This window comes from Lissotriton helveticus, chromosome 11 (assembly GCF_964261635.1).
Source record: "Lissotriton helveticus chromosome 11, aLisHel1.1, whole genome shotgun sequence".
In the NCBI taxonomy this organism is placed as follows: Eukaryota; Metazoa; Chordata; class Amphibia; order Caudata; family Salamandridae; genus Lissotriton; species Lissotriton helveticus.
The window spans coordinates 1,191,758,746-1,191,772,149 of NC_136072.1; the positions used below are offsets into that span (position 1 = coordinate 1,191,758,746).

General features: G+C 46.4%; 1 protein-coding gene across 1 annotated transcript in view; it reads left to right on the forward strand.

The window, feature by feature from the left end:
- The window catches only part of LOC144791628 (transmembrane protein 132D-like), a 484,045-nt gene extending 471,141 nt beyond the window's left edge, over positions 1-12,904 (forward strand). Inside the window, exons 4-6 of the mRNA XM_078666353.1 lie at positions 1,636-1,912; positions 4,439-4,630; positions 11,533-12,904. Of these exons, the coding sequence (XP_078522479.1) occupies positions 1,636-1,912; positions 4,439-4,630; positions 11,533-12,708 (1,645 nt within the window). The 3' untranslated portion in view covers positions 12,709-12,904. The remainder of the gene's footprint in view (positions 1-1,635; positions 1,913-4,438; positions 4,631-11,532) is intronic.
- The last annotated feature ends 500 nt before the right edge of the window (positions 12,905-13,404 follow it).

The following is a 13,404-nucleotide window of genomic DNA, read 5'->3' on the forward strand; positions in this document are numbered from 1 at the left end:
TTATATTCCTTCGAGACTTAGCCTGAAGGCTGCTTTCCATAGATACCACTAGGATTGCTTTCTATAAAGTTGTCTTAAACCTATCACCTCTAAGGGGCTGTTTGGACTGGTGCAAGGTGCCCACTATCACTAGTGGACAGCATATGCCAGGCCAACTTCTCACACCTAGCATGAAGATGTTGTGGGAAGAAGACTGGTGGCCCCCTGAGGACTGGGATGTTAAGTTGTGGGTAAGTCATACATGAGATGTCATGGTAAATACAAGTATTTGTAAACACGTACACCTCCATTGACCCTTGTCCCTCCCCAAGGATCCATGCCTAGGGGCTTGCTGTGTACTTTGTTGACCCTCTTGAGTCTCCACCTTGAGAGTCATTGTGCCTGCTCTCAATGGGGCCGATTCACAGAACTAACTTAAGACAAAATCCTAAATTTAGTACTTTTGGTATTCACAGAAGTTAGGATTTTGTCCTAAGTTTGTCTTAAGACAAACTTAAGACAGACTTAAGACAACATCCTAACTTCAGTTTGTCTTAAGTTTGTCCTAAATGTGTCTTAAGTCTGTCTTAAGACAAACTTCAGACACAATCCTAACTTTACTACTACTAAATGCCTTCTGTGAATACCAAAAGTAGTAAATTTAGGATTTTGTCCTAAGTAAGTTCTGTGAATTGGGCCTAATGTTTATAGCTCTAAAGGTTTCTCACAGCACTCTATGTATAGTACTGTAATTAAGTTAGCTATCAGAGTTTTTTTGCACTAGAACTTTTCTGCATTTTAGTGACAGATAAAGGGATGCACTTCACTTCTACAGAAATGGGGTGTCTTCAAACTCCTTGAGGTATCAGCAGTTATTACCATTAGAGCACAGGCCCAATCCCCTTGACAGGCACCACTCATGAAGACATTACGTCAGCGGAAGGCCTGACCTCTGGCCATCGCCTTAACATGTGTTGACATCTGGCGTGTAATCATGTGGCAGAAGGGCAGCAGCGATGTAACACCCCTTCCACATACAGTGGGTGGACAGTGAGCCTGCACGAAGGGCGGGCAGTGCATGCAAGCAGCCCTCACAAAGGCGACCAAGATCTCTGCACCTCTGCACCTGCCCCAGCTTACCTCTCAAGTGAGTGTGTGTGTGTGTGTGTGTGTAGCATGGCTTGAGGAACACATGGCTGGTTTTGTGAGCAGAGACCTCCATCTATCTCCTCTTGTAGCATTGACATCACACATGGGTCCCCACCCCCTTGGACCGTTGCCACTATGGAATGATCCGAGCTGGTTTGGCACCACCTGACGATGCCCAGCCGTAAAGAGGTGCAATGACTGGTGGACCTTCACTGCTGGTACCAGAGGTCGCACGCCCAGAGGATGACGCCCTCTGAGATAGGATTAGAACTCTCATAGGAGACTGGAACCTATCTAGCTCGCCTACTCCCCACACCGCATGTGGTCAGCACCTTTAGAGACAGATTTACAAGATCCTAAGATCAGTGGAGGGAGAGGGGTGGGTCAACGGTCAACTGAACCAGTGAAGTGGGACTTCTGTATCCCATTTGGATTCTTTGCTTGTTGTTTTATCCTTGTGTCTGAGCTGTTCATGGGCAGTTCAAACTATTTTGTCTGTTTTGACAGGCCAACTAGAGACAGTGGTGATGATGATGAAGAAGACGAGAAGAAGGGTCGCGGGTGCACGCTGCAGTACCAGCATGCCATGGTGCGCGTCCTCACACAGTTCATCGCAGAACCTCTGGACCCGGGAGGTCAGATGATCCACATGATGGGCTCTGATTGGCAGGTTGACATCACAGACCTTGTGAGTGACTTCATGCAAGTGGAGGAGCCGAGGATTGCCAAGCTGCAAGGAAGCCAGATTCTGATTGGACAGGAAGTTGGCATGACAACAATCCAGGTGAGACAAATGGTTCCTTCCCCAGTAAGGACCACATCAACACCTTGAAAATAATAGTACGTTGAATATTAAACTAGGAAGATATTAAGAAGTTTCAGTCCTGACGCAAGAATTGTTTGAATGTCCTGCTCAATTCATGATTTAACCCACTGTGTTCCCTGCTCCTTATAGGAGGTGCTTCCAGTGCTTGTCCATCAATACCTGTAGTTTGTTCCCTTTGCTGCTCGTTTGCTGTTGAGCTTAACCCGGGCTCTAGATTGTCCTGCCCACACAGCTTATGATGACTTCTTGTCCAGGGGAGAACGAGCCGTCGTTTCACCTGGGGCCATGCATGGCACGTAGGACTGTTCATTGCACATAGGGCCATGCATTGCATTTGGGGTCATGCGCTCCATGTGGGGTCTTGCATTGCACGAGGGTCCATGCAGCTCACCTGGGACCATGCATTGCACGCGGGGCTATGCATTGCATGAGGGATTGTTCATTGCAAGAGGGGCTATACATTGCACATAGAACAATGCGTTTTATGCAGGACCATGCATAGCATGTGGTGTCAGGCATCGATCGTGGACCATGCCTTGCACGTGGGGCCATTCAATGCACGTGGGGCCATGCATTGCATATGGGTCCATGCATTGTAAGTGGGGCTATGCATTTCACGTGGGCCCACATGGAACCATGCATTGCATGTGGGATACCCATTTTTTTTATGCTAGAGATTTGTATCGCGCGCTTACTTTCTCTTCTGCGCGCCAGCGAGCAATAAAGGGATCTTAAATCCAAGAGGCCTTCCACTTGCTCTCATGACTGAGTGAATAAGATCTATTCATGCTTTCCAAAATGTAACAAGAATGCAAGGGCAGGGGGGGTGGCATTTCAGATCTCCATTGTCTTTAGGGGTGAGCAAGAACTTCAGCGCCTATAGATTGCTCCGCGTCCCTCTTCTAGCAAAGAAACTCGCGAACTGTTGGCTGTAGTTTTACCTTAGCTTCTCTGTCAGTCTGTAAACTGCCCTTATTTATGTTCAGGTCTTTCTTACAGATATCTTTAAATGTGTGTTGTAAAAAACCTATTGTAAACAATGCAGTGCATAGAGTGGGCTTGGATCAGACCCCCACTCGTGTGTGGATGGCTTAGGTTTCCATCTTACCTGGCGCTGTTTCGATGGCTTCCCTCCCTCTTCCTCTACGTGTCCCGCCCCAGAGAAGCACTGAGGTCTCACCTTCATTTGATTGGATGGCCTGCATCCTTCCACTGTTTATGTCAAACTTTGAATTACACTGTATATGATGGACTATATAAGTGTGTTGTCCCCATCTCTCCCTGCTACCGCTCCTCTACGCACCCCTCTCTTTATTAAAATTGTCCCCCTCTCCAGCACTTGCTTGTCCAACCCTCACTTTCTTAAGACACCTACCTCTCTGATTGCCACTTGCCCCTGTATTGGTTGGCAGGCATCCTAAATGTTTGTAACCATTCCAAGATGGCTGATTCAATTTTCCTCTGCATTAAAAGTACGGTCTGTGGCACCATCTTTGAATGGGTTTTCTTAAAACAGACTTTCATAGAAAAACACTGACAAAGGGAGAAAGCAAGGATTCAAAAGATTTTACAGGAGCGAGATAAGAAGACAGAAACTGTATGATGGTGGAAGAAAGTGGCAAGAGGGGGACCAAGAATAGGCATCCTTGGTGTTTGGCAACACAGGCCTTCGGTGCAATTGAGAGTAAGCTCCAAACAACAAGTTTGGGCTCTGCACTGATTTCTTTAAAAACTTAGCACTGAGGTCAGAAAATAATGTATTGCAATAGTGAAGGTGGGTGTTCTAAGTTGATCCAACCACCTGGGCCCTTTTTGTGAATGGGAGGAGAGTGAGAATATGTCTTGGTTATTATTCCTATGTGCATGACTCGTTCCATGAGAAATGTTGTCACTTTTTTGACACGTTTACCACCAGCTAAATCTCATGGGAGGCGTTGGTTTAACCCCTTGCGTGCTGTACACGCCCCCCGGCCATCCTACGACATGGTGGGCGTGTGCGGAGGACGGCCGTGGGCCGTCTGATTAATTCATTAATTCGCGAATGTGCGGGGGAATTCGCGCAGTGCGCAAGGGGTTAAAAAGGAAACGGCTTCGATCAGCTAACACAGGCACACATACAATTCCATTTGTTGTCATGTTACCATGAACTCAGACATCTAAATGAGGCTGTAATTCTATAGTTTTCATTTCATCTAAATAAAGAGACCTAAATCTTAAGAGTCTTGATTCTGTGTGAGCTGTAGAGAGACAGACCAGTGCATACAGTGAGAGACAGATCTCCCATTTATCTTTGCCTTTGAAGTTCTGAAGAAAGTTGTTCCTTTATATAAGGCTCACCTGACATGACTGGCATTGTCCCAGCCCGACCTGCCTTTTCTAGTAAGCAGCCACTAGATAAAACTCCTGATGTTCTCAATGTCCTTGAGTTGCAGGAGGCGTATTGCAATTGATGCACTCGGTCATATCTGTTGTCTCTTTGTGTAGATTCTGTCCCCGCTCTCGGACGCCATCTTGGCGGAGAAGACCGTGACCGTGGTGGATGAGAAGGTGACAATCACTGATCTTGGAGTGCAGATGGTGACCGGGCTGTCTCTGTCCCTTCAACTCAGCACTGGCAGCAACAAGGCCATCTTCGCTACCACAACTGGACAAGAGCTTCTTCAGGCTCTCAAGCAGGTACTAGGGTTTGATGTGCATGTGATGAGTGGCGAATCTGTCCCATAAGACTAGAGTAAGGTTCTTGTGGACTTTACATTGCGAAAACATCTGCACTGTTTCACTGGACTAGTGTAAGCTTCTTGTGTACATTCTATTGGAAAGACAACTGCAGTGTTTCACTAGACTAGTGTAAGCTTCTTGTGTACATTCTATTGGAAAGACAACTGCAGTGTTTCACTAGACTAGTGTAAGCTTCTTGTGTACATTCTATTGGAAAGACAACTGCAGTGTTTCACTAGACTAGTGTAAGCTTCTTGTGTACATTCTATTGGAAAGACAACTGCAGTGTTTCACTAGACTAGTGTAAGCTTCTTGTGTACATTCTATTGGAAAGACAACTGCAGTGTTTCACTAGTCTAGTGTAAGCTTCTTGTGTACATTCTATTGGAAAGACAACTGCAGTGTTTCACTAGACTAGTGTAAGCTTCTTGTGTACATTCTATTGGAAAGACAACTGCAGTGTTTCACTAGTCTAGTGTACGCTTCTTGTGTACATTCTATTGGAAAGACAACTGCAGTGTTTCACTAGTCTAGTGTAAGCTTCTTGTGTACATTCTATTGGAAAGACAACTGCAGTGTTTCACTGGTCTAGTGTAAGCTTCTTGTGTACATTCTATTGGAAAGACAACTGCAGTGTTTCACTGGTCTAGTGTAAGCTTCTTGTGTACATTCTATTGGAAAGACAACTGCAGTGTTTCACTGGTCTAGTGTAAGCTTCTTGTGTACATTCTATTGGAAAGACAACTGCAGTGTTTCACTGGACTAGTGTAAGCTTCTTGTGTACATTCTATTGGAAAGACAACTGCAGTGTTTCACTAGACTAGTGTAAGCTTCTTGTGTACATTCTATTGGAAAGACAACTGCAGTGTTTCACTGGTCTAGTGTAAGCTTCTTGTGTACATTCTATTGGAAAGACAACTGCAGTGTTTCACTGGTCTAGGGTAAGCTTCTTGTGTACATTCTATTGGAAAGACAACTGCAGTGTTTCACTGGTCTAGTGTAAGCTTCTTGTGTACATTCTATTGGAAAGACAACTGCAGTGTTTCACTAGTCTAGTGTAAGCTTCTTGTGTACATTCTATTGGAAAGACAACTGCAGTGTTTCACTAGTCTAGTGTAAGCTTCTTGTGTACATTCTTTTGGAAAGACAACTGCAGTGTTTCACTGGTCTAGTGTAAGCTTCTTGTGTACATTCTATTGGAAAGACAACTGCAGTGTTTCACTGGTCTAGTGTACGCTTCTTGTGTACATTCTATTGGAAAGACAACTGCAGTGTTTCACTGGTCTAGTGTACGCTTCTTGTGTACATTCTATTGGAAAGACAACTGCAGTGTTTCACTGGACTAGTGTAAGCTTCTTGTGTACATTCTATTGGAAAGACAACTGCAGTGTTTCACTGGTCTAGTGTAAGCTTCTTGTGTACATTCTATTGGAAAGACAACTGCAGTGTTTCACTAGACTAGTGTAAGCTTCTTGTGTACATTCTATTGGAAAGACAACTGCAGTGTTTCACTGGTCTAGTGTAAACTTCTTGTGTACATTCTATTGGAAAGACAACTGCAGTGTTTCACTAGACTAGAGTGCTCCCTCTGTTCACCTTTCTTTACAATGTCATTTGCAATGTTCCATAAAACTAGTGCAGCTTCGTGTGCATTTTCCATTGTGAAGACATCACTAGTGTCTCACTGGAGTGGTCTGCACATGGACTTTCCATTATGACAACATTGTCTTTCACAAGACTAGACTGCTCCCTTTGTTGACATTCCTCTATTATTTCATTTGCAGTGTTTCACAAGACTAGTGCAGATTCTTGTGGCCTTTCCATTGTGAAAACATTAGTAGTGTTTCACAAGGCTAGAATGGTCCGCAGGTGGACTTTTCACTAGGACAACATTGGCCTGCATTCAGAAAGTCAACAAGCCTATAGTGCTCCCTTTGTTGACCTTCTGCTATAATGTAATTTGCTGTGTTTCATGAGACTAGTGCGGCTTCTTGTTGCCTTTCCATTGTAAAGACATCACTAGTGTTTCACTAGACTATAGTGGCCATACGTGAACCTTCCACTATGAGAACAATGATAGTCTTCCAAAAGACTTCCTTTGTAATTACTTCAGTAATGCTTCACAAGGACATAAGCTTTTTGTGAACTTTCCCCTGTTTCACAAGATCAGAGTTGCCTCAGATAGCGTTGCGCCGTAACAACAGCTTAACAGCTGAAGTCCAGAGCTGACCACTACTGTAATGACACGTAGAATGGTCGCCCGGCGCCCTTCAGGTTAACAACCTGTGCCAGAGAGTGTTGAGACTTCTCATAGATACTTACAGAGGGCCCAGTATTTAACCTGCTCGTGAGATGGTGATTGTCCCACCTTCCAACAGAGCTGTTCCAAATGTGTAAACCTGGCACATTGTGAGCCATAAGAGATGGATTGCGTAAGACATTGAGGGCCATAGGTATCAAGATACCCATTTGTGATTCCCAAATACCGATTTTTAAGAAATCGCTATTTGAGAATCGCAAATGGGTATGTATGTACAAAATCGCATTTTTTTGCGATTTCTTAAAATTCCTAAATTGTGATTGGCAATTGCAAATAGCAATCAAGGAATACTTTCCCAGGAGGCCCATAGGAATAAATGGGAAGTAATTCTCAATTTGTGATTCGCAATTTGCTAATCGCAAATTGAGAATAATTTCAAGGGTGCAGGGGTGTCCAAAGGACACCCTGTTGCACCCCTGAAAAATGCATGGGTGCACATGTGGCGCACATACATGCCCTAAGGGCATGTATGTGCGTCACATGGCACTTTCAAAAATGCAAAAATTTGCATTTTTCAAGGAATTCGCAACTTACCACCAACTAGAAGTTGGTGGTAATTTGCGATTCCTTAAGGGAACTTTGCTAATTTGATTTGCTACATACATTGCAAATTTTGCGATTCCTTAAATGCAATTGCAAAATAAGGAATCGCAAATTTTGCGATTCCTTATTTTGCACCAGATATTGCTTAATACATTCCATTTAGCAAATTCGCATTCGCAAAGGCCGAAATTCTGTGAATTTCGGCCTTTGCGAATGCGAATTTGCTTGATACATATGGCCCTGAGTCTTGACACCATATGCATTAGAAGAGAGCTCAAACACACCCTATAAAGGTATAATACACAAAACTTATTTAGCAGCATATAAAGTAGTGCATAGACAGAGATGTGAGTGACTGTACTCCAGATCTGAGACATCCCAGTACCACAGCTGCACAATCTGCAATGCCCCCATCAATCTTGCTGTGCTTCTGACCAAGTTTTGTTCCAGAAGGGGGATCTTTTACTCTTAGACATAAATGTAAACCCACCCTTTCAAAGCATGTCTAAGGTTTTTTAAATACTAATTCCTTACTATAACGCCCCTGTAACCTTTAGTTTTTTAGTGAATTTCTTTGTTCTAACATATCAGGGGGCAAGCCACAGGGTGTGCTTGCATGGGGCCAAACCCCCGCATGCATTCAGTTCCATGCCACGCACAGCCCTTAGCCATGTGCAGCGGGCGGTTGGCCACAGGACCTGCAACCAGGCCCTGCCCCAACCCAACAAGTACTGCAAACCCCACGCTGCACATTGCCTTTGGTCGTGCGCAGCAAGGAGTTGACCACAGTGCCTTCTGGAAATCCCCTGAGTGCTGCCAAACCCAAGCAGTGTGGGTTGAGTGATTGTGTGTAATTTGTTTTTTCATTCGGCTCCGGATCCGCGGATCCATCGCAAATTTACACTGCATGGTTGTGCAGAGTCTCGTGGTGGATCCTAGGTTCAGTCCTGTCAAAATAATTGGGCAATTTGTTGTCCATGGGGGGTCTTATGGGGATTCCTCGATCCTGACCCATTATCTCACTGTACAGTTTTATTCCCGCACCGAGCCAATTAACAAATGGCAGCCGCAACTTTTCACTCAGGTTGCGGCCAGCCAATCAGGACCTTGCTTTGGCATGCGCATCTGTGATTCTCCCGTGGATCTGCAAATTCCCCGCGGTGCATCTGCGATGGATCTGGATATCTACATTTCTTGTATGTTTAATAACTCCAAAACTACTGAACAGATTTGCACCAAATTATAATAAAAGCCTCTTTCTGGACCAAGAGCTAGCTTTCTGCCAACTTTAGTGTGATTCCGTTCAGCGGTTCGGGCTGTAGCTGTGTTCAAAATCCCTAAGGGACATTGCATGGGGAAAATGCATTATGTGCCCCACCTTTTTCTTGCCCCCCACTTGATGAATCACCTTGAAACTTTCAAGACAGCAGCTGAAGTGAGAGGCAAACTAGTTTTGAAATGTCTGTGAAGATTTGTCAAACTGCGCCAAAGTTATTGGCAATACAAAAAAAGCTTTTTTATCGAAAGTAGTTCCCTACTATAACTACCTGTAGGTACTATATACTGCACCCGCCAGCAAGGGGATCTCTTAGCCGGAAGAGGTGTGGCGCCGCTGCCAGGGCGAATGACTCCGGACACTGGGGATCACGGTTCGATCCCCGGCACCGGTGGCAGGTTAGTCCAGCACCATGTGACTCTGGGCAATAGCTTCCTTAATCTTCCCGACGGCCCCCAGCGCCTAGAGACCCTAACGGGTGATTGTGACCTTTACAAATGTGGATTATTATTATTATTATATATTTAAAAGTGCAGGCTAGTGCCTGCACAGTGAAAACACGGAACAGCTGCTCCATGTTTTCACATGAATGCGCTGCACCCAGGGCAGTGTGAGTTTACAGCTGCACTGGGGGCAGGGCATTTACCACAACAGGGTGCATTATCATTGTTTGCGCCCAGCGCACCTTTTGAAACTTGCGCCGGGCGTAAACAATGATAATATGTAATACGGCCTCAGGTGCCTAAGAGCCATGTGGGAAAATTGTCTTTATCAGACTTCCCTGCAGCATTCAACAGAATACCCCAAAACCAGACAGCTTCTTTCAGTTGGGCCTCAGGATCCTGTATCTTGTTGATCATTGACGTCACAAGTGATTACTCAACCAACAGGAGACAGTTGTTTTGGAATTTCAGGTTTCACAGGGTTTGGGACTTCCACAATTATTAAGGACCTTATTCCGAACGGTCTCCAGCTGGGACCTTAACCGCCGCAATCCCAGGAAGAGCTCCAAACCCATAGTGCACCCACCCTCCGGATCCAGGGTCGGCGGTGTGGCGGCGGTGCCACTGCACCGGGTAGGTTAGGCTCAGAGGAGAACCTATACCTCCTCCGGGACTGTGCTGAATGCTTGTCCATGCACGGTATGGCGTGCACCATGTCATGCATGTCACACAATGAATGCATGACCATGCACTTGTGGGGCGGGCACATGATGTGCCCCTTGCACCCACCCCCCATCGGCAGATTTGCACGGGGGCTCTGTTGGTGACCCCACGAGAGGGCTTTGTAGAAGGGCAAGTTGTAAAATGGATGACAACTGTTAGCGGAAAAGTCACGCATTGCTGGAGTCGTGCCGCAAGCACGACGCAACTCCAGCAATGTACGTTGTGGCCTATTCCTCACTGCATTGCACCTTACGCCTGCTTCAAATCTCGTAGATTTCACTGCGTCACTTCTATGACCCTTTCTTGTGTCAGAACGCCCCCCCTGCATACATTATACCTGACGTAGGTATAATGTCACGCAGGGCTTTACATCGTGACATATCTCCCTAGATGCGTCACGTTGTAAATTTGCAGCATTTTTTACGCCGCCATTGCATCACAAAAGGGACACTTTTGCGCTGCCATTGTGTCACTTTTTTAACGCAACGGCAGCGCAAAAGCTTCGCAAGGAGCTTGTAAATCTGCCCCCACATGTCTCGAAGACAGAGCGTGCGCTGCCTAGACCAGACCTAAAGATGACTCGAATGCCCCCTCTTCAGAGGAAGTCAATATGTAAAATAAAGTCCTGGGATTTTGTTGAAAATCTCCCTTTCCTGGTTCCACGTGTTGGCATGTCTGAGTATGTCGGGCACAGGTAATAAGAGGAAACTCGAATGCTCTCTGCGGGGCGAGTGTAAATATGTTACATATGACAGCTGAGGGGATGTTATGATCATTATCATTTTAATTATTAGATTGATTAATACTTGTCTTGAAATAGCAGTATTAATAATAACAAATAATGATAGACGCAATTGTATATATCTTTTTGTTAGCTTTGCAGCAAGAGTACATTGGGCCTTATTTATGAAGGCCTTGCGCCGCCGGTGCGTCCCTTTTTCCCATGTTAAAAGTGACGCACCGGCGGCGCAAGGCCTTCATAAATAAGGCCCAATAAATCTCTACATTTTTGTCAAGAAGAGAGAGCGCATTTCCTGAGCACTTGCTATGCTGCCTGGAATAGCGCCTTCCATCACACCCTCGCCCCTCGAGACGCCCCCATGAGCCCAGCATCTTAAAGCGGCTCGGACAGGAGCAGCGGATTACAGGCTGACACTGGGCTGATCTAAATGCAGGACGGGGTGGGTGGGGGGGGGGGTTAATCCCAGCAGCGGTTACGAGTCACCGACGGGCGCTTTGCATTAACGTCCTTCACTCAGAGCCAAACAGCAGTAAATGCTTCTGGTGAAATGCAATTTATTTGACACAGAGTTTATTATTGCACACAAGGAGTGGCGCCCCGGGGGCACGTATCCCTTTTAGCACTTACAGGGGGGAAAAAATCACTTTTTATTACTGTTGATTTTGAAACTAGTGTTTTTATGCCTCAACAACCGAATTTATGACCATGCAGCGATAATGCATTTTGTTCTGTTTTTTGCAGTATAGAAGCTGTCTTTGTGGAATATTTCCTTTACCCTCTGACTGTATTTTGTTTATGTTCCTTCCTCCTCAGGCCGCCACCATCAGCTGCTGGGTCCAGTTTAGTGATGGACTGGTGACACCACTGGATATTTACAACGTCAAAGACTTCGCCTTGAGTGCCACGTCACTGGATGAGAAGGTAGTGTCCGTGCAGCAGGACCCCAAAGCAAGATGGCCGACAGTGGCGGCGGAGGGCGAAGGGCAGGGCGCCCTGGTGAAAGTCGAGCTCATGATCAGCGAACTTTGCCAAAAGTCGAAGAGGAAGAGCGTCTTGGCCATCGGCACCGGAAACATAAAAGTCAAATACGGGCAGAGCGACAGGAGCCCAAATACAAGCAACGGCAAACGCCATGGGGATGGTGCGTACTCAGATAACCGCGACAGGAGGCCGAAGGGTTCGCCCAACGGAGCCAGACAAGATGGCCAACAGTATCACAGCTCCTCCATCGACCGCGAAGAGGGCGCAATAAAGAGAGCGACCACCGACCAATCCCTTCTGAGAAAGAAAGGGGACAGAGAAAACCCTTTAGATGATGCCAGCCATCTTCCCAGCATGCCGAGCGACTTCACCAGCTTTCCAGCACCAGTCGACCTTCCGCGAGGTCATGGGGATGATGAAGAGAATGACCTGGTGCAGAGCAAAAGGGGCTTGAGTGACCTTGAGATAGGGATGTATGCACTCCTTGGGGTCTTCTGCCTGGCCATACTCGTATTCCTTATCAACTGCGTCACCTTTGCTTTGAAGTACCGCCACAAGCGCGTGCCAGTGGACGAGCAGGAAGGCGTGACCCACTCCCACGACTGGGTCGGGCTAAGTAACAGGACAGAACTTCTGGAGAACTCTATGACGTTCTCAGCTACTGAGGAGCGCATCACGGCCATGGACCGCGGGGTGGACGTGGAGGAAAGCAAATATCTCCTCAGTACGAACCCTGCAACAACATTAAACGGCCAGTTGTACAGGCCGCCGGACTCTCAGTTCAGCGAAGGCAAGGAGGCCAGGACCGAGCCTTCATCCTCCCCAACGTCCAAACGCAAGCGGGTCAAATTTACCACCTTCACCACTATATCCTCAGATGACAAAAGTCCCGGCGTTAACGCCGTCCTCAAGAACGAGGACGACATCAAATGGGTCTGCCAGGACATGGACCTGGGGGAGTGCAAAGAACTAAGAACCTACATGGAAAGGCTACACGAAAGCGCATAACAGGACGTCCCTGGGGCTCTGCTCACTCACCATCTTGCCTTTAAGTTCAGAGGGTAGGACAACGCGCGCCTCATGGTACAGGCGGGTCTCCAGGGCTGTCCTGAGCTAGTGGTGCCCCGGAAAGGGCTGGCACAAACCTGGGAGGGAACACATGTGTTCACTAGGCTTCCAGACCAACAAGTGACTCTAGAAGCTCTGAGATGCTTGCCTTATAGAGTTTTCAGATGCACAATTTTAGTCGCTGTTGTTGGGTCCAGAAAATGGAAGTGAGGAAGTGCAAACAGCAGAGAAATCAATGGTGCTTCGGATTCCGCGAAGCGTGTCTGTGTTTCGTAGCCGCCATTGTGTCTAAAGACCATGATGAGGTCAAAGCTCCTATCAACAGATAGTGAGGACCTATGTCTGTGAGAAAAGACTCGGAGCGTCCACCGAGAAACTCTTAGCAAGTCAACAAACACAACACGGACAGTGGGGCAGTGCCCACACACACGCGGACCTCCAAAGAATCGACGCAACGCCACTTGGTCACCACAACCAACAGCTGGCCTCTAGAAATGGGAGAGATGTAAAAACGGCCTGAAATTGTGTTTATTTCTGAGTAGCTCCGGTTCTCGCCCAGCTGCTCAATTTGTGTTGTTTTTCATTTGTAAGATTCTGAGAGATATTATTGTATGTAAAGGTTTTTTAATGATGTCA